The sequence below is a fragment of the Oryx dammah genome, unplaced genomic scaffold, assembly GCF_014754425.2.
Source record: "Oryx dammah isolate SB20612 unplaced genomic scaffold, SCBI_Odam_1.1 HiC_scaffold_17, whole genome shotgun sequence".
Lineage (NCBI taxonomy): Eukaryota > Metazoa > Chordata > Mammalia > Artiodactyla > Bovidae > Oryx > Oryx dammah.
The window spans coordinates 74,513,981-74,531,291 of record NW_024070201.1 but is presented as its reverse complement, the minus strand read 5'-3'; the positions used below and the strand labels follow the sequence as shown (position 1 = coordinate 74,531,291).

The following is a 17,311-nucleotide window of genomic DNA, read 5'->3' as shown; positions in this document are numbered from 1 at the left end:
TTTAATTGGAGGCTAGTGGTTTTTGCCATACATTGACATGAGTCAGCCACGGAAGCAGGAGACTTAAACCAGGAGACTAGAGCTTTTACAGAGACACTTGGAAGGTTCTACAGATGTTTAATATCAATACTTTTCTTGTTAAAAAATATGCCTTTATTTAAAATTTATAAGAAAAACAAAATGTACACTGAATAGGTTAGCAGTGAATTTTTAGATATGGGCTCCACCAACCTGTGCGCTCAGGTTAACTCCTCCTGGAGCTTCTCCATAAATGTATGTGTAAATAGCACACTGGTAGACCTGTCACTGAGGGGGAAGCTTTTCATCTGCTCTGGTCTTTTCCTTTTCTTTTCAACCCAGGACTACATTAGTATAAAGGCTATGATTACATAAAATCTTCAGTTCCACTGGATGAGAGTACAGATGTTATCACCCTCTCCTTGTTCCTATATGATGTGGTCATGGAGCCAAACGAAGTAGATCTATTATTCCATAACATGGCTTGATGGAGAAGGTGATGGCACCCCACTCCAGTACTCTTGCCTGGAAAATCCCACGGATGGAGGAGCCTGGTAGGCTGCAGTCCATAGGGTCGCGAAGAGCTGGACACGACTGAGGACTTCACTTTCGCTTTTCACTTTCATGCATTGGAGAAGGAAATAGCAACCCACTCCAGTGTTCTTGCCTGGAGAATCCCAGGGACTGGGGAGCCTGGTGGGCTGCCATCTATGGGGTTGCATAGAGTCGGACACGACTGAAGCGACTTAACAAAAACAACAACATAGCTTGATAACTATAAAACAGAAGTCTTTAAATGTTAACATGCTAACAAAGTGCGATAGATGTAGTCATTTTTGTATTGGGACCGGAAAAGCAGGATCAGAAAAAAACTTATAGCATCGAGGATCATAGGAAACACAGGCCCTACAGTGTCATCGGATGCTGTGTAGATAAGCACTAGCAGTTCACATTATGCAGGCAGTTTTCAAAACTCTATTGGATAATGTACAAATTGATACATACTATTAATTTTATTAGGATGAGGCTTTTAAATTAGACCTTTCAGAGTTATCTGTAGATGTATCAGTAGTGATACTGGAATTTATTCTTTTGCACTAAAGTTTTCTGACTGATATAAGTTGTTGAAATAATAGTCAAATAAAATAAAAAATTACTCCTATTTCTGCCTTATGTATATCCATTAAAGTTTATCAACTTGGAAATCTTACTAATATTTTGAATAAACTGAACAGCACAATTTACATTTACAAGACTAATATACTTACAACCTCATTAGTGGTTGTAATGAGATAAAACATTAGTGATGAATCAAAACAGGATTTGGCTTCAACATGCAAAATAAAATTAATTTTTCTGTCTAAAAATTGTGAGTAGAAAGATGGCTTCCGTATTAGTCTGCTCAGGCTGCTGTAACAAAATACCATAGAGTGGGTGACTTAAACAACAGAAATTTTTATTCTCACAGTTGAGGAGACTAGAAGTCCAAGACAGAGGAGCCAGCAGGGTCAGTTCTAGTGAGGAATCAGTCCTTGGCTGTAAACATTTTCTCACTGTTCCTTAGATTGGGGGAGAGAGGCCAGGCTCTCAGCTGTCTCTTCCTACAAGCATGCTAACCCTACTGGAGAAGAGCCCTACCCTAATGACCTCACTGAATCTTAATGACATCCTGACAGCCCCTACCTCCAAACCCAGTCATATTGGGGCTTAGGGCTTCAACATATCAATCTGGGGGGACACAATTCAGTCCACAGCAGCCCCTGAGGTATCTGATCTTTTACGAAATAACACTATTGGACAACTCGTAAGAGATGTTATAAGATACATGTAGTTTTCTCCAAACACTACAGTCTTTAAACTAGCTGAGAAAATGGTTCATTGAGTTCTCCCAAGTGATTACTCACCAATTAAGCGAGTAAACTGGCTGTGACACAAAAATTTACTATCACGACTTGTTTCTTTTTTGGTTATGCTGCACGTTATTCACAATAGCCAAAAGGTGGAAACAACCCAAGTGGCCACCGACAGATGAACGAAGAAACATGAACTCTACACAGTGGAATATTATTCAGCCACAGGAAGGAATGAAATTCCGATACTCACTACAACACAGATAAACTGGGAAAAGTCATGCTTAGTGGAATAAGTCAGACACAAAGGGACAAACATTGTATGATTTCACTAATATGCGGTACCTAGAATAGTCAAATACACAGAGACAGAGAGTAAAACAATGGTTATCAGTGGCTGGAGAAGGGCAGAACGGAGAATTATGTTTTAACGGGTAAAACGTTTCATTTTGGGAAGATGCAGACAAGGAGCTGGATGCTGGTAATAGTTTTATAACAATGTGAATATAGTTAATACCACCGAACTGTAACTTAAAATGGTAAATTTTAGGTTACTTATATTTTACCACCAAAAGAAGATTTCTCAATTTTAAAAGTGGTTAGAATAGCAAATTTTATGTTGTGCATATTTTACTATAAAAAAAGAGAATATTAAAACCCCCCTAGACTTAGTTTCAAGATGAGAGGACTTCTAAGGGCCCTTCTAATTAAGAAATTTTTTGAGAGACATCATGATAACAAGGAGAAAAGAGAAAGAATCTAGCTGAGGAATAGGATCCTAACTCCGTGTTCTGAATTAAGAGTGTAACTTTACCTTTCAAGTGATTATAAAGGGACCAAGAAGTTCTAGCAATGATAGCAAATTCAAATGCCTACAGAGGCCAGGAAGGAAACGTAAGCAGGTGAAGCCAGGCAGCTGCGGATGGTGGTAAATCTGAGGCCACATGCCCTGTCTAAAGAGAGCAGCTGTACCTCCGCCCTGGCGAACTGTCTCTCTGTTGGAATGTGGTTGCAGTATTGGAAGGACTTTCCTTTTTTAAGTGAAACTGAATTGAGACTTTTTTGTTAAATGTTGGCATCTAATTAAAAATACATATTTTTTAACACAGCAGACCAAAGAAAACACATCTGCAGGCCAAGGCACATATAGTCAGCTGACCACTAGTTTGTGATCTCTTTCAAAGCATAAAGGCTGGACCAGAATACAAAAGAAGGGAAGGAAGTGTCGCCAACCAGACCCTCACCAACGTTTAACGCTGGCTTACAGTTCATGACATAAATCTTTCTAATCCTTGTTTAAAAGCACCAGTGGGCACTGAATATTACTTTAAGTTTTTGGACTTCCCTGGTGGCTCGGTGTAAAGAATCTGACTCCAATGCAGGAGACACGGGTTCGATCCCTGGTCCAGGAAGAACCCACATGCCACGGAGCAGGCAAGCCGCAACTCCTGAGCCTGAGCTCTGGAGCCTGGGAGCCGCAACTACTGAGCCCAGGCGCCGCAACGACTGAGCCCACGTGCCGCAACTCCTGAGCCCACGCGCCGCAACGACTGAAGCCCGGGCACCTAGAGCCCGTGGTCTGCAACGAGAGAAGCCAGCCCAGTGAGAAGCCCCAACATCACAGCTAGAGAGTAGCCCCTGATCTCTGTGCCTAGACAAAACCTGCGCACAGCAGCCAAGATCCAGCATGGTCAAGAATAAATAAACAAAAGACATTATAACACAGTATAGCTTTGAATGGGTTCAGTTGCTACTGGGGCACTTCGAACATGATGTTTTAGTGTGTGGCATATATCAGATGGTCAATAAGTAGCAGCTACTATTATTTTAAATCATCTCCTACACAATATTGAAAAGTTAGATATGAAAAGCAGATATCTGAAGCCGACCCTACCCCCTAATAAAAGGGGTGATACTGTAAATCATTCAATACTCTATCCTCTGTCTAGTGACTGGGAAATGGTGAACCTTCATGTTAAGTAACAAATCACTTACATATGCTAGGTGTCAGGAATAGCCGCATAAAGGTCACAATGAGAGAAATGTACATTAAGGAGCATGCAAAAAAAAATTAGCCAGAAGCGATAATGCATGATGACTAAAATATTACAGGATGATTTGAAAAGAGTAATGAAGTCATCTAATTCAGATGAGGAAGGGTCACAGAGAAGCTCCCTTTAAGGAGCTGACCTTTAAACTAAGACCGAAAAGGATAAAGAGAGGTCAGCGACCTAAGCGGGCTGGGGAGGCTTGGGTGGGAGAGGAGTTGGTGACAGAAGCATTCCAGAAATGCTTCTGTGCCGAGAGTGACGGCCCCAGATGACCAGAACAGCCAAGAGGGGAAAGCAAACAGACGAACAGATGAGAGTCACGGGAGGGAGAGAGGGGACAGATTCCAGGCGACACCAGCGTTGTCTCTGGAGAAAAGATTCTGAAGGAAGTAAAAATGAGAAAAGGAGAGAAAGTTAGGAACAGAGAAGAAATAGTAAAATGGGAGCTAGGAAACAGGAACTTGAGGTTGAAGAAATTATTTCCTGGCTGTCTCGGGCTCCTGGGGAAAATGACGAGAGGTGAAGAAACTGGTGGGAGCAAGCGGAGAGAATGGGCGGGGGGAGAGCTCAGAGTGAAGAGGTCACACTTCACTTTGTGTTTGTTTACAAAATTACAAAAGCAGCAAATGCTCTTTAATATTTCAAACAAGACAGCCACCCCTCTCCTGTAGTAAGCACAGTTAATCCTCACAGAATGGCTCTTTAGTGGTGAGGATGAGGGTTAGTGACAAGCAGAATCAAGTGGAAGTTTGATGCAGTTACACAGAGAAGTCAGACCAAAAGCTTCATCTCAGCCTAAAACGTCTGTGTGTTCACTTGAGATCACTAAACCCACCATACCATTCGATATTTTAGGGGAAAAGAACAGGTTTTTTTCATATGGTCATCAAGCCCTACTGCAATCCCCCGATTCCGGGAATGTGAACTCCTTTTATAAAAGCAGGGATTTTTTTTGTCCCCCCCAATCTCTGATTGCACTTCCCTTGTGGCTCAGCTGGTCAAGAATCCACCTGCAATGCGGGAGACCTGGGTTCAATCCCTGGGTTGGGAAGATCCCCTGGAGAAAGGAAAGGCTGCCCACTCTGGTATTGTGGCCTGGAGAATCCCAGGGACTATATATATAGTCCACGGCACCACAAAGAGTCGGACACAACTGGGCGACTTTCACGTTCACTTTCAATCTCTGATTATCAGACCACAGACTCCATGAGAGCAAGAATTTCTGTCTAATCCCATGCACCGTTGACCACTGTTTAGTTGCTAAGTTATGTCTTCTGTGACTCCAGGGATTGTAGCCTGCCACACATAATTTTTTTTTAGTGAATAAATACACCTAGACAATGAAGACAAAACCTCAGCAAATCCAGAGTAAAACCTAAAAGGTGAAAGGGAAAGTGAACGGAAAAAAGGAGAGGAGGGATGAAAGTGGAAAAATTTCAGCTTCTGGCATTCATTTTCGCCTCTTCTCTCCCACACCCTACACTCACAATAAATCTGCAAGTCCTGTCAAACCAGCTCCTTAAATCACTTTTCATCTCCACAGCCACTTCCTGTTTGATCACAACCATCTCCTACCTGGTCTCTGGCTTCAGCCTCACTATCTACCTTCCATTCTGTTTCCCATGCTTGTGCCAGCGTCAGAAGTGAAAACATCACACGAATCGATGGAGTCCTACCATGTTTAGGAGAAAGCATGCATTTCAGAGGACACAGAGCCCTTTGATACTGGGGGTAGCACATGTTCAGTCTAACAGAGTTGTTAAGAATGTGGCCTTGGTGAATGGAATGACGCCAGTGGTAGGAACGTGGATGGACCTAGAGATGATCATAGTGAGGAAAGTCAGCCAGAAAAGGGAAAGGCAAATACCATCTGATATCACTTATATGCGGGATCTCAAATCTGACACAAACGAACTTATTTATGAAACAGACTCACAGACACAGGAAACAAACTTCTGGTTACCAAAGCGGCAAGGGAGTGGGACAGGGATAAATTAGAAGTCTGGGACTAGGAGGTATAAACAACCACACGTAAAACAGATAAACAAGATCCTATTGTATAGAACAGGGAACGATATTCAATATCTTGTAACAAAGATAAAAGAAACATAATGGAAAACAGTATGTATATATGTATAACTGAATCACTTTGCTGTACGTCAGAAATTAAGGCAACACTGTAAATCAACTACAATTCAATATAAAAAAAATGTGGCCTTTGTGAAGACTTACGTGTGAATATGAGCTGTGCTGCTTACAAACCGTATAGGCTGTGCAAGTCACTTACCTTCTCTCAGTTTCTTCAGGAGAAATGGGATAATAACCACACCAACTCAAGTTGGTTGTGTGAATGAAATAAATGAATACGGGAACAGAATTTCTGTTCAGTGGCTGGCACAATAAGCATTCAGCATCATTTTCTGTTGCCACATAGTACTTCTTACCATTTCCCAAAGGAACCATGGTGTTTCATGTTATATTTGCAAAACTGCAAGAGTTTTCTGTTTAGAATGTACTCCTTTGCTCAATAGCCTTCTACTATTCCAAGATCCAGCCTCATTCTCCTTACTTCTTTACAGCTTCTCCAGCTTCTGCAGGCAGCTTCTGCAGCTTCTCTAGCTTCTGCAGGAAGGACTATTTCTCTCCTGTGCAGTCATGACTCACAGACTTCACTGCTCACTTAGGCTGCATGGGGACTACTTCTAACCTACTCCGTTTCTTCTCCTAGAACGTGAGCTCCTTGAGGGCAAGCATTGCCATTTACTTATCTGTATTTCCAGAGTCTTACACACCCTCCAGTAGAGAACACGTTTACATTAAAAACACAATACTGTCTCTAGTCAGTTTTCTCTGGCTTCTTCGGCATTCCTTGATCACACCCTTTTAGGTGTGTGACCTAGACCAGTTATTTAAATTTCAAAAATCTCAGCTTCGTTTTCTGTGCAGAGGAGATAACGAAAGTACCTACCCAATATACAGGATTAAAAAATGAGATAAATCTACTTAATAAATATTAACTGTTATTATTATCAATATTTTTATTTCTGATACTGTATTTTATATGTCTAGAAATTCCATTTAGATCTTCCTAACATCTTTCATTTATCTCCTAATCATACTCATGTTTTCCTTTACATACTTGAGTACATCTGTATGACTTAACTGTTTAAAGGTCCTAGGTAGCTAGTCCCCTATCTCTGTCATTTCTGAGCCTGTGTTTCTACTGATTTATTTTTTCTCCCGGTTATGCGTCATATCTTCCTGCTTCCTGTACTTTTTAGTTGGATGCCAGACTTTGTGAATTTTATGCTGCAGAGTGCTGGATTTTGTTGAATTCCTTTAAGGAGTATTGAATTTTGTTTTGGTGTGCAGTTACTTGCAGATCAGCCTGATGCTTACTTAAGTGGCTAAGGACTCAGTCCAATGCCCTGTGTGGGTTGAGGTTTCTCCACTCCAACTGGCAGAACTGTGAACTAGCCTTGTGAACACGCCAGGAATCGCCTTGCCTACTGTTTTCCGGTCGGTCTTTTTCCAACCCACACATGTGCACAGTTTGTAGCCAAAGACTCGAATACCTCCTTGCAGTTCTCTGGAGCTAAGTGAGCAACGTACTCCTCTCCAGTGCTTGGCCCTGCGAATACTGGCCGCCGCGGCCTCCCTAAACCCCAGCCCTCGTCTCCTCAACTCAGTAAGACCCTCAGGATCTCCCTGTACTGGCACTTGGCAACTGTCTCTCAGAGACCACAGTTCCACATTGATTGTTGGTCCAGTGTCTGAAACAGTTGTTACAGACATTTTGTCTGATTTTCTAATTGTTTATAGCAGGAGGACACTTCCTTTAGCATCACTATTTTTATTAAATAAAACATATATATTCCTTGGTAAAAGCACAGAGCTCAAAACTAAATTCTCATAAACTGTGAAAATCAACTGTGGACAAAAGCTCTTTGAGCCAATATCCCTAAATAGAAGTAAAGGTTTACTTCAGGGGAATTTCAGTCTTTGCCAGACGTGGAAAATTTAGATTAATCTGTCTGTATTGAAAGAAATACCGAAGTGAGAAGTCGAATGTTAAAGGCTCATTACATTTGAGTAGATCTTTTTGCTTCCAAGAGTCTAAAGTTGTCTAGATAGCAAGAGATTCACTGCAGGTTTCATGAGGTTATTTGACATCCAAACAGAGGGAAATGAGCACCATTCAGTACTCAGTCATGCACGAAGGACACTGCGTCTCCGGACTTGCTAAAACCTGGGATGAAACTTTTCTTGCCAGAAGGGGTCAGGTCCTTACTTTTCTACAGGTGGCTTCACTTTTAGATGTGTGAGGGGAACTCTGCGCTTCTCTTGCTACCTCCCAGAAGAGTTAGTTTCCTCTCAATGATGCTAAAACATGTACTTGATGTTCTAAGGAAGTTATCTGCAGGAGAACAATGTAATAGCAGCTCCACTGAGTAGGCGTCTGGCACTTGGCATTCTAATTGAAAAAATGGGGCTTAATAAATACTTCCCTTTGGAACCAGGCCTCTGAGTGTTTTTGCTCATTCTGGATTGAAAACTGGGGACAGAATGATGTTCTACGGTTTCCTGGAAGAAACTGAGAATATATTAAAACTATTTAACCAAAGACCTGACATAAATGCTGTCTTTGGTGTTTAAGAAATCAGAGACTGATTAAGAAGCATGACAATAAATATCCAGCAAAAAATCTAGGTCCCTTTGGTAGCACAGGAGAATTATGGAGAATCTGGGGTCGCTTCTTTTCAGCAGCTGAATGAATCACTCCCTGATGCTGCTGCTGCTGCTAGGTTGCTTCAGTTGTGTCCGACTCTGTGCGACCCCACAGACAGCCACCCACCAGGCTCCTCTGTCCCTGAGATTCTCTAGGGAAGAATACTGGAGTGGGTTGCCATTTCCTTCTCCAAATTTCTTGGTGGCTCAGTGGTAAACGAATCTGCCTGCAATGCTGGAGACTTGGGTTTGATCCCTGGGTCGAGAAGATCCCCTGGAGGAGGAAATGGCAACCCATTCCAGTATTCTTGCCTGGAGAATCCCATGGACAGAGAAGCCTGGTAGGCTACAGTCTCTGGGGTCCCAAAGAGTTGGACACGACTGAAGCAACTGAGCATGCACACACATAAAAAAGATAAAGAAAAGGACACCTGTTTATAGTCCACTGCTCCATGGATCCATAAATCATGAGAAGAATTAAGGATATCTGAGGACTGTTTTCCATAGTTATCTTCATGTGCTATTTCACAAACCAACTCTAGCTATATGTACCATTCTTCAATATAGTGAGTAGTCAATATATATTTGCTGACTAGTTAAGGGACAGAGAAAGGATTAGGAAAGATAGGTTCTGGAAAGATAAGAAAGATGAAATAGTACAAAATTCACCGATACACTCATAGCTCCCAGCTTATGTGGAGATCAATGAGATAGTGTTTCTGAGCTAGTTCACTTAAAATTTCATTCACATTGATTTTTGCCTACTGGTCATTTGTAAAGAAAATGATGCTATTCTCAGTACACTGGCACGAGAGTGTAATTGAGATGGATGATCTCTAGAGTTACATGTCAATAGTAGAAATAGAGGTCCCCTGGTGGCTTAGACGGTAAAGCGTCTGTCTATCAATGCGGGAGACCTGGGTTCGATCTCTGGGTCAGGAAGATTCCTTGGAGATGGAAATGGCAACCCACTCTAGTACTCTTGCCTAGAAAATCCCATGGATGGAGGAGCCTGGTGCAGGCTACTGTCCATGGGGTCTCAAAGAGTACCAGTAGAAATAGAGTACCAGTAAATTTGAGTTCTATTTCTATCTTTGCTACTGTGAAATCCTTTTGCAAGTTACACAATTTCACACTTTATAAAATGGGCACAATAATATCTACCTTATCTATTTCTTAGGATAGTGAAATGATCTAATAAGAAAACAGGCAGAAAGAGTTTTAGCAAAAAAGTTTCAGTGTCTATATATAACATCAATTAGATCAGGGTAGGAAATCTTGCAAATTCAATAAAAACAGGGAGCCTACCTATTTACTTACTATAATCCCAGAGCCAGGCACATGGCAAGTTTACCAGAAATACTTGTTGAAGGAACGAGGAAATCGTTTTGGCCTTCCTCTCTACTTTAAGTTAGCATTCCTATAGAAACTGTCTTAAAGGCATTTAATACTTATTTGGAAAAGCACATAATATGAAAATAGGAATAAAAACAGATCCTTGAAAACAGATGTGAACAAAGGTTTTGATATAGTCTAGATCTGAAAAGTTTAGGGTAATTAAATCTATTTTAGTAGTCTAAATATAAGAATCTAATCTAGTGTCATTTTTTTAAAAAGACGCTCTCACTAAGGGTCTTTCACACTTCACTTCACCAAAGGTCTCAATCAATATAAGACATTTTCAATCAGCATTTTTCTTAATATTTTCCTTGGTTTATAATCAAAAGATGCAGAACCAACAACATGCAAATTGATCTTAAGTTTCGTTTGTTGTAAAATAGGAATTACCGTGTCTACCAGAGAGAGACGCTGTGAAGATTAAATGAATTACTGCACATAAAGCTACACCTGGATCTTAACAAGTATCGTCAGTGATGGTGACAGTATTGCTGACGGCAGTGTCTCTGATACAGACAGACAGCTCCTTAAAAGGAACGTGTTCGAGAGCCTTGAAGAACATGCACTAAAACAGTATTTATGCTGAGCAAAGAGAAAGAAGTTTAGAGGGAATAAAGGCAGGCTAGAAAAGAATTCAAGAAGACTTACCACCATTTTTGCCTACAGTTCGGAAGCATCTCCAGAAGGCCCGTAGGAATGATGCCCTGTTGTGAGGGGTGGCTTGGATGAAGCTGAATTCCCGGAAAAGAATATGAGTTCCCTGACATACACTGTTAAAACTGCAAAGAGAAAAAGCAAGAAATCATCACTGGATGGATAGTTACAGAAGACTGGAATTAGAATAAAAAGTCAAGAAGATATAGAACAACTGCCTGGAGAAAAATCTTTTCTCCAACAAAACTCTGGACTACAACTTAGACCAAGTTGCTCTATGAGGAATTCTCTCCACATAACTATATCTCTTTGGAAACTCTTGGAGTCCGATTCCTCTGAACGCTACCTCATATGTGTCTGTGTGTGTGTTTGTGTTTGTGTACACACACTAAGGAAGCTTTAATCAGTTATTGGAACATCTCATATAGAGAGAAATCTTTGTCTTTAGCTGGATGATACTGGCACTCATATCCTCTTGGAGAATACTTCTCCCTCTACCCCATTTGAAATTATGTTTCCTGGCCTGGCGTGCTGCGATTCATGGGGTTGCAAAGAGTCGGACACGACTGAGCGACTGAACTGAACTGAACTGAACTGAAGACATTCTTTTTATCTTCTCTCTGGCCTCTATCTGGAGAAAGAAATGGCAATCCACTCCAGTATTCTTGCCTGGGAAATCCCATGGACAGAGGAGCCTGGCGGGTTACAGCTTATGGGGTTGCAAAAGAGTGGGACACAACTGAGCGGCTAAATAACTGACCTATATTAGGTGCCTTAAGAACAACACGGCTTATGGAAACACAACTGGATTGTCTGTTCCAGTTTGGGGGTGGCGTTGTATACCTCTCTGACAATAACCTTTGAGGAACGTCCACATGCCAAAGATATAAAAAGTTCCAGACAGACACTAAAAGCAAATAAGGAAAACAAGGGTAGAAAGCGGCCCCTGAATGGGAGTATGAAGCAAAGCCCCAGGGCCCAAGTGAGTCATTGTTTAAGCTGGGCTGGGAAAGGGGAAAAAATACACTCCATTGCCTTTGGGTTCTTCTGCCAAAGAAATAAAGGCTGTAGAGCCTGGCGTAATCTAAAAATGGAAAATCCACCAAAGAATAGGCAATTATCCAGTAATCATCACTACCAAAGACAGACTTCTGGTTCCAGAAAACTCCTAAAGTCCCTGACAAATAAATCATGAGTGGAAAATATGTTAATCTTTGTAGAGAAGCAGACTTTAGCTGAAGATGGCAAGCAGTAGAGGGATAGTGGGATTCCAAATGCCACTTTTCATTTGTTTATTTAAAGGGGGAAAATATTCCGAGTCTCCGAACTGAACAGGAAAAAAATGTCAGGAGCCATCTAATCCATTTTCCTTTTCCCTGACCAAGTTTAGAGGGAAGTGTCTAATCTGTCTTTAACATGGAGCATATTATCACTTGGGATAAAATTAGCCTCTTTCTGTTAATATTAACAACACTGTATGAAAAAGAAAATTACGTGCCCTTCTTTCTCTATGGAAAACGAGCCTAGAAATCTTACTTCTAAGATACTAGGAGGAAGTATGAGGACAACATCTGGCAAAGAATTAGAAGAGAGATTTTTAAAAAGCAATGAAAGTGTTAATCTAATTATGCAGTTTGCAGTGCTGTTGTCTTGAGTAAAGGAAAATGAAAAATAAAGCAAATGAGCTGTTACAGGTAAATGGAGTAGGCCACATTTCCAGCAAATGAAGTCTAGCAAATGATAACATTTTAGCCTAAATTTATGAAGCTACCCAGCAAAGAATTAGTCCCAAAGTGTACTGCACACCCCTCAAGGGAGACAAGCTGGTGTCTAGGTCATGGTCTAGGCTACAATGGAACTAATACTAGTGAAATTCTATTCTTCATGTAGCTTTTAAAAAATAGCTTTTTTAAAACTAGGGAGTAATTTACGCATTGAAGAATCTAGCTGAGCCTCATTTACAGATGAATACAAATATACACAAGAACTTATAAAATAGGAATTTTATACAACAGGGCAAGTCAGATAATATTGAATATAAAAAGATTTAGAATCGTGTTTACACTACCATCTTTAGATAATTCATACCAATAAAACTCACATTTAATTAAAAATAAAAATAAGCAGGAATTAGCGAGGCAGCTGATCAGTATGGAGATCATAATCACTACCTAAGGAGTTAATACACAATCTTAACACAGCCAGTGAAATTCTTTTAGATAAGATGGCTGTAAAGAAAAAGCAGAAAACACAACTACTCCAAACTTCACTGTTTTTCTTCAACCTGAAATATCTTTTGCCTACCACCCCCACCTCTTAAATTCTATCCAATCTTTTAGGACCATCTCAAATACCATGTGCATGAAGTCTTTTCCTGATTCCACCACCACAGCCAATTCCCATCATATATCACTTACAACTCTCTTGATGATACTCACAAGTTGCTGCCTTGTTTTAAAGTGACTGGATTTATATCCTCTATTACATTCTATACAGTAATCAATTAGCTTGTACTCATCTTTGTCTCCATTACATTACCTAACACGTAGTAGATATGGCTTAAGAAAGATAAGAAAAAAATAGATGAATGATACCAGGAAGAAAGTATCAGGATTTATGTTTATAGCCAGCCATACTAGTGATACTGCCAGTCAACATTCTATGATCTTTTTATTTATTTATTTTTTTCTACGATCTTTTTAAAAGTCCAGGACTTTGGTCTGATATTAGTGTTGTAATTCTGCAATACTAGCATTTTTTTCTGATTGGTATTTGCCTGGCATATTTTTTCCATGCTCTCTGGCATATTTTTTCCATGCTCTTAATATCAATCTTTTGCTAATTTTAAAAAGGCAAATACTCGGATTTTGGTTTTTTACCCATTTTACATTCTATGTACTTTAGAGAGTTTTTAAAATAAATATTTGATTTATCTCTTCCATCTTATTTTGTCTTTTCTGTGAACTGTTATTCTTTGACTTTCCCCACCTCTTTTCCTACTTTTTGGTGTGCTAGTAAAGTTTTTAAAAAACATCACCCATCCCATTAGTTTGGAAGCTATGACAGAATCTGTAATCTTTTAGTATTTCTCTTAAATTTAATATACATATTTAGCTGAACATTTTTTAAATATACAATTAATCATCTTTATCAAAACTAGGGCCAAAAAGTTCACTTATTAGCACTCTTCTAATCTTTGGGTATTATTTTCTAGAATTTGAATTCTACCTTTTTTAAATTGAAAAACTTTTTTATTATGGTAAGATAAAAATATTAATATTTCTCATTTTAACCATTGATAATACTTCTCATTTTAAACACTGTAAAGTGTACAATTCAGTGGCATTAAGCATATTCACAATCTTATGTAACCATCGTCACTATCTATACCCCAAATTTTTTCATCATCCCTAATTAAAACTTTATATCCATTTTAAAAACTGACTTCCTGCTTCTATTCTCCTAGATTCTGGTAGCCTCTATTCAACGTTCTGTCTCTATGAATTGGCCTATTTTAGGCGCCTCGTTTAAATGAAATCGTACTTGTCCTTCTGTCTCTGGATCTTTCACTAAGTGTGTTTTCAAGGTCCACCCGTGTTGTGGGAGACATCAAATTTCATTCCATTTTAAGGCTGAATAGTATTCTGCCACAGGTATATACCACATTTTGTCTGTCCATTCATTTGTCAATGGACACTTGGGTTGTTTCTACCTTTTGACTGCTGTGGAAAATGTGGCTATGAACTTGGGTGTATAAGTATCTGTTCATGTCCCTGCTTTCCATTCTTTTGCATCTATGCCAAGAAGTCTGCATCAAAGAGTAGTTCTATGTTTAATGTTTTGAGAAACCACCAAACTGTTTTCCACAACGCTAGCGCCATTTTACACCCTCACCAGCACTGCACAAGAGGTTCAGTTTCTCCATGTTCTTATCAACATCAGTGATCCTACCACCTCTTTTTTTAATCAGCCTCTTAGCAGGTGTAAAGTGCTATCTCGCTCTGGTATTGACCTGCACTCCCCTAATGCCTAATGATGCTGAACATCTTTTCATGTGCTTATTAACCATCTGTATATCTTCTTTGGAGAAACGGTTATTTAAGCTCTTTGTCCTTTTTTTTGAGTTGTCTTGTTTTTTATTGTTGTTGAGTTGTAAGAGATCTTTACATAATCTGGATACAAATCCCTTATTAGGTATGTGAGTTGCAAATATGTTCCCTCTTTCTGTAGGTTGTCTTCTTACTTTCTTGATAGTATCTTTGCTGTATAAAAGCTTTTAATTTTGATGAAGTCTGATTTATCTATTTTTTCTTTTGTTCTCTGTGTTTTTGGTGTCATAGCCTTGAAACCGTTGCCAAATTCAATGTCAGGATGACATTGGATTGTTTTCTTCTAAGAGTTTCATGGTTTTAGCTCTTAAGTTAGGTCCTTGGTGAATTTTGAGTTAATTAATCCAAAACACGTTTCCTACCTGCATAAAAATGCACATTCTCATTAATTTGTCACTGTATTTAACTAAACTGAAATGTTCTTTAATAGTCATGAATCTTGAGAACAAATTAGTGGTTACTAGAGGGGAGAGGCAGAGAAGGCGATGGCACCCCACTCCAGTACTCTTGCCTGGAAAATCCCATGGACGGAGGAGCCTGGTAGGCTGCAGTCCATGGGGTCGCAAAGAGTCAGACATGACTGAGAGACTTCACTTTCACTTTTCACTTTCATACACTGGAGAAGGAAATGGCAACCCACTCCAGTATTCTTGCCTGGAGAATCCCAGGGACGGGGGAGCCTGGTGGGCTACCGTCTATGGGGTCACGCAGAGTCGGACACGACTGAAGCGACTTAGCAGCAGCAGCAGCAGCAGCACGGGGGAGAGAGGTAGAGGGAGGGGTAAAATAAATGGATAGGATTCAGATGTATAACTACAAGGTATAAAGTAAATAAGTTACAAGGATGCAATGTACAGCACAGGGAATATAGTCAATATTTCATAATAACTGTATGAAGTATACTCTATAAAATATTGAATTATTATGCTATATGTATGAAACTAATATAATATTGTAGGTCACCTATACTTTAATAAAAAATTAATAAATAAATAAAATTGGATCACAAATTTTGAAAAAAAAAAAAAGTCCTCAAGCTTACCTGTAAAATCAAACATAAAATTTCCTAAAAATAATCTTAAAAAGGCATGCAAAAGTATACCAGATGCCTGCCTCAAATGGAGTTCTCCAAAACCATTATTTAAACTTCATTGAGTAAATTCTTTCATTTTCTTTAAGTTTTTAGTTTTATTCCTTTGAGATTTCATTTTTTTCTACTGTGAAATAATTTCAAATTTACAGAAAAGTGACAAGAATAGCACAAGGGATTCCTGAATACCCCTTACCTTGATTACCTAAAGGTGAATATTTCACTACATTTGCTTTCACTACAACGTTCTTCCTTTCTCAGTCTCTATCACACCCATACGTACATGTATGAATATATATACATATATTTCAGAACTATTTAAGAGTAACTTGTGGACATGATGTTCCTTTACCCCTAAACACATTATGTATTTCCTAAAAGATAGGTAGTTTTCTTATGTAACAATAATACAATGAACAATACAATATCATTGATTTAACACCTTATTTTATATAATAAAACTGATACAATACTTTTATCTACTCTACAGACCTTATTAAGGTTTCACCAACTGTTTCAATAATGTCTCCTTTACAGGAAAAGAGAATTCAAGACAAAACATTGGATTCGGTTGTCATGTCAATGTTTTTCGTCTCCTTTAATTGGAAACAGTTCCTGGGTCTTTGTATTTCATGACAGCGACATTTTAAGAGTACAGATTTTCCTCCAGTTGGGGTTCGTCTGATGTTTCCTCACTACTAGGTTCAGGTTATACTGTTTTGGCAGGATTATCACAGAAGTGATGCTGAGTTTTCCTAGTGCATCATATCAAGAGGGACTTGCTGTGGGTTAATCTAATTACTGGTGATATTAACTTAGATTATTTAGGTAAAGCAGTGTCTGCCAGGTTCACCCACTGTAGAGTGGTGAACTCATCCTTCGTAATAATTAAGTCTTGTGGGAAATATACTGTTATTCTTCAAACCTTCATTTACTACTTTCAGCATCTAACGATAATTCTTGCCAGAAGCAATAAAAATTATGATGGTTTTGCCGAATGGTGATTTTCTGCCTAATTACATCATTTCATCTACAAGTCTGTTTTCTATACTAAAGAATAGGTAGATGTATATATTTTTATTTCCTATTCTTTCTTATGCTAAAGTTAGCATAATACAGGTGTTCTTTTGTCCAAATCTGATGATTTCTTTTTAAGATGTCATGAATTAAAAGTTCAGGAACTCTCTGGATCTTTGTGAATAATTTTTAATCCTAAAAGGTATAAAGCAAATTTATTAAGATGAAATTGTCTGAGGAAAAATGTCTCAAATTGATTTTAACAAGAAAATAAATTAATTAAATTTCAGTTTTACCATTTTATTTGCTTATTATTTAATTAATTCTAGAGTAACATATCAAAAAAATACAGCAGAAGCTGTTTAAAATTAATGACCTTTATAACCAGACGTTTGT

The 17,311-nt window shown here is 39.0% G+C and overlaps 1 protein-coding gene across 1 annotated transcript in view; it reads right to left on the bottom strand.

Moving 5' to 3' along the window:
- Positions 1-17,311, bottom strand: part of CUNH11orf49 (chromosome unknown C11orf49 homolog) — a 211,592-nt gene that overhangs the window by 106,762 nt on the left and 87,519 nt on the right. Inside the window, exon 3 of the mRNA XM_040259153.1 lies at positions 10,694-10,824. Within this exon, the coding sequence (XP_040115087.1) occupies positions 10,694-10,824 (131 nt within the window). The remainder of the gene's footprint in view (positions 1-10,693; positions 10,825-17,311) is intronic.